This window comes from Centruroides sculpturatus, unplaced genomic scaffold (genome assembly GCF_000671375.1).
Source record: "Centruroides sculpturatus isolate CEXI.00-Female unplaced genomic scaffold, Cexi_2.0 scaffold1663, whole genome shotgun sequence".
Classification (NCBI taxonomy): Eukaryota; Metazoa; Arthropoda; class Arachnida; order Scorpiones; family Buthidae; genus Centruroides; species Centruroides sculpturatus.
This window is the reverse complement of record NW_019386018.1, coordinates 150,136-154,533: the sequence shown is the minus strand read 5'-3', so window position 1 is coordinate 154,533 and position 4,398 is coordinate 150,136. Positions and strand designations below refer to the sequence as shown.

Below are 4,398 nucleotides of genomic sequence, written 5' to 3'. Positions count from 1 at the left end.
TATAATTATTTTTTAAATTTATGTTTAAAGAAAGTCTTTTATAGTATTCAAAAACAACTCACATTTCTGTATAATCAAATTTATTATTATTATTATTATTATTTTTTTTTTAATGTATTTTAAAGGGATGTTATATTGTTAATCAGGAGGTACAGTACTTGTGATTATTACCATCATGATCAGTAAACAAATAAATGTATGAAATTAAAAAAATTGAAAAATAACAGATTATTTTATAAAGTAAATGAAGAATTGGAAGAAGAATATCAACTTTTATGAATCTTTTGTTACTTTTTGTGATTAAGACAAAGATTATTACAATGTGTCATTGTTTTATTTCTATTTTCTATTTAATGACTTTTTACTGCATACTGACAAACAGATTAAATTACTTTAATCTATTAATTATATAACCAATTAAATCTTGCATACTAACCATTTATATTTTCAAATGAAAAATTTCCAACTGATTCAAGAGCTGCTGGAACTAAAACACTAAACAGTCTCCTTAAAAAAATATATATATATAATTATTTGTAAAGTAATTTATGATAATTTTAAACTTATTTATCAAAAAATATATATATACNAATTTAAGAAAAAAAAAAGTAAATGAAAAAATGTATAATAAAATTGTGATTACTGCAAGGAACATATTTTACCTAATAATTTTTTGATACTATTAGTTTGTGATACATAATATATTATTTTTTCTGCCATAATAACTAACTTTTTTCTGTACCCCTAAACAACCTATCGCGTACCCCTAGGGGTACGCGTACCACAGGTTGGGAATCGCTGATCTAGAATTATAAGTTAATCAATAAGCATTGACTTAATAAAAGTCAAGTAACTGGTAATTGGTTAATTTTTGACCAACTCCTGATCCGTGGTTGTGAAGTTTTTGTTTTAAATTTTGTTAATCCATATCAGTTAAATAAATAAATAAATAAAAGTAGTTAAATATCTTACCTTTGATAAAGAAATTAATTCTTTCAATATTTTAATGACTGAATTATTTATATCATATTTCTCCTTTACACAAAATAGTAACCATTTAATTAAATTCTTAAACAAAATGACATCAACAGGAACTGATCTAATATTTATTTTTAAAGTCTCAATAGAATGATAGAATTCAATAATTATACCAGCTAATAATGATGGTATTTTATCATTATCAATATTAGAACAAATAATATCTGCTAAGTTTGTAGCTTTCTCTTTATCTGTAAAAAATATATAAAAATTAGTTTTAAATTTCTAACTGTTCCTTTTTTCCATATTTAAAACACATATTTTGACTTACCAATAATATTTAACTGAAATAGTTTTGTTAGCACATTAGACACTGCTATTTCCTCCCAATTGGAACTTTCATCTTTATCTCTAATTACTTTCTCAATGACAGTCCAATAATAAGGAGAAATTACTTTCAAAAATTTTTTTAACATTTTTCCTTTAGGTGAAACAATATCAATGCAACAATTTACAAATTTTATTGTAACCTGTGGTGACCAATCATTCATACATTGATGCTCTCTCACCAAAAAATCCAAAATTTGATTGAAGAATGGTAAATTCACTTGAAGAAATGACTGAATGAAGATTAATATCTTAGGAGTTAGATTCTTAAATAATGGTGCCAATAATTCTAATAAAAAAAATGAAAATGATATATTTCATTAAATTACTAAGTCATTTAAATTAATATTAATAGATGTTACACACTATAAAAAATTTATATATAATATATGAAATATATTATATATAAATTTACATATAATATATTAATATGAAAAATATAATTAATTTTGACTGATAAATTATGTAATTTCATTTAAATAATTTTAAACAGAATTTGACTAGTTCAATATATTAATAAGGTGATTTTGTCATCTGATTATGATAAATTTATAAATAGGCATGTTGCTGTCTTAATTTAATAATTTAAATAAATAAATCTAAAAAGATTTAATTGAAATAGAATTTAAACTCAGTTTGGACTAATAAAAATCAAGGTAAGTCAAGTTAGGACACTTAACAGTATTATGAGGATTATGTAATGGATGGTAGTTTAAATCTATACATCCCACTTGCTCTAATAAGAAATTTATTATTAATTTCAATTTAGTCTATATATAATCTGATAAAATTCCAATAGCTTATTTATATATAATGTAGTCTAAACTAAATTTATGTGCATTATTATATTTGAAAATTTTGTTAGTGCAAAACATTAATAAATATATCTAGATAGCAGAAAATGACATTATTTTTCAATATTTGCTATTCAAGCAGTTATTGTGACCATATTACAAATGATTTAGTTCTACAAAGATTACAAAATATTGTGATAGAACATGGGATGCACTTGGTTGACTATCTATATTTACCAGATTACAGGTATCCTAAGATAAGCTTCTATAACAATAGATATCTCCTGACGGAAAAGGAATGAGAGGAAAGTCAAGCAAATTTATGTTTCATTTCTCAATGTGCCCAGTTGTACAGGCAGACCTAACTAATGACTCAAAAGAATATAATTATAAATTCAGTTACTTTTAATACCAAATGTTATTAATTTACCAACTATTTCACATTAATAACAACTTAACTTTTAAATAGAATTAATTAATTTAAAATGATTAACATATGAATTATCATATGTTATCTTTAGTATCAAATTATCATAACTCAACACTATAACCAATTAGTATTCTATTACAGGATGTCTAATAAAATGCAACCCATCATACACTGCATGGATCTTTGGTGCTCCTTGTTAATGGAATATGTATAAATTTTGTCACCAGTCTCTTTACTAAAGTCTTGTTAGGAACTTTACTATCTGGGCACTTGATTATATGAAGAAAATTATTTTGTACTAAGATCACATAAAGAAATATTCATCAGCAATAAAAAAACACATTTCTTCTGTAAACTAATTTCTTCCCTGCAAAGCACCAAGTACACTGGTTGCATTATAATGAAAACTAAGAAGACTGTTGATTTAGAAGAAGTGATCACATGTTGAACAAATTGATTCCAGTGAGCAGTATGAGTATGGTGTTTCTGTTGGTAATTCATATTTCCCAGAATGTTAATGGATGGGTTACATTTTATATAAAACATCCTGTATAAGGAAACAGTAATGATTTACTAAATTATGAGGTAAAATCCAGAGGGCTCCTTCTGCTCTTTCTACATATGTTTTCATATCTTTGTTTTTTTTAAATTTTAATATGTTTTTTAGACAATCATCTTTCTCTTAATGCAGAGTTTTGTCATTTTATGAGCAGTAGAGGAGTAAAGACAAATTTTTGATTATGAAAATAAGATTCTAATCTGAAAAAGTTTGCAAAACTTCAAAGTTGAAAATTCTTCTTTTGTAAAATTGTCTCTAAATAAGAAAAAACCTTCTGAAATATCACCTCATTAACCAAATTGACTTAATTTCTTTTAAATAATATTTTTAAAATCTATTTCACAATTCTGTAACAAATGTCTAAATACATATTTTCAATTATTTTCATATAAGCAAACATTTTCCAATTAAACAGTATTTTCAAAATAATAAATATAACATTTTACAGTGATTTGCAAATTGAAAAACAAAACTCACCAATATCAACTGAAGAGAAGCTAGACGGATGTATTTGAATCATTTCTAAAGCATAATTTATAAATTCGTCCATTTTATTTTTTTCCAAGTTTGAACTCATGAGTAGAAAATATAATGTTTTAAAATTTGAAGATTTCATAAGATCAATATTTTTGTCATTCAAACAACATTTTACAAGTTTAGCAAAAACTGAAAAGGCTGGATCAATTTTTTGTATTTGAGATAAGTCAAATTCAGTAATAACTTGAAAAATATTCTCAGCTTCATTTGGGCATAAAATTGGAAGAAAATCACTTATTAATGTTTCAAATGTTATATTTTTTAAAATAAATTTCTTCTTAATCAAATCATTTCTATTCATTTGAATCCAAGAAATCATTTTGCACTTGTATGATTTTAAAATTACTTCCTTATCCAATTGTGAAAACTCATTAGTAAGAGAAATTAAATTCAATATAAAACTTGTCAAGTGTGATGATAATTCCTTAGATAATTTTAAACAATTATATTCTTTTGCCAAAAACCAATATACAACTGAGGAATTCCCAAGGATTTCCTTTAAAAGTTTTGAAGATGAAATATGGTCCAAATCATTTATGTTATTAGCAGTTTCTTTCTGATTGTATGAATGAATAATTGTATTTAGAAAATTGAGATGCAATAAAACTGTTTCTTCAGCAATAATGTCATTCTAAAAAAAAATAATATCATATATATATATATATATATATTTTACACAGTGTCCAACATCTTATATATATATTAAAATATGA

General features: G+C 23.8%; 1 protein-coding gene across 1 annotated transcript in view; it reads right to left on the bottom strand.

Annotated features, from left to right (window-relative positions):
- Nucleotides 1-436: 436 nt before the first annotated feature.
- Nucleotides 437-4,398, bottom strand: part of LOC111613153 — a gene marked incomplete at its 3' end in the record, with an annotated part of 14,797 nt that continues 10,835 nt past the window's right edge. The window contains exon 6 of the mRNA XM_023354468.1: nt 437-507. Within this exon, the coding sequence (XP_023210236.1) occupies nt 437-507 (71 nt within the window). The remainder of the gene's footprint in view (nt 508-4,398) is intronic.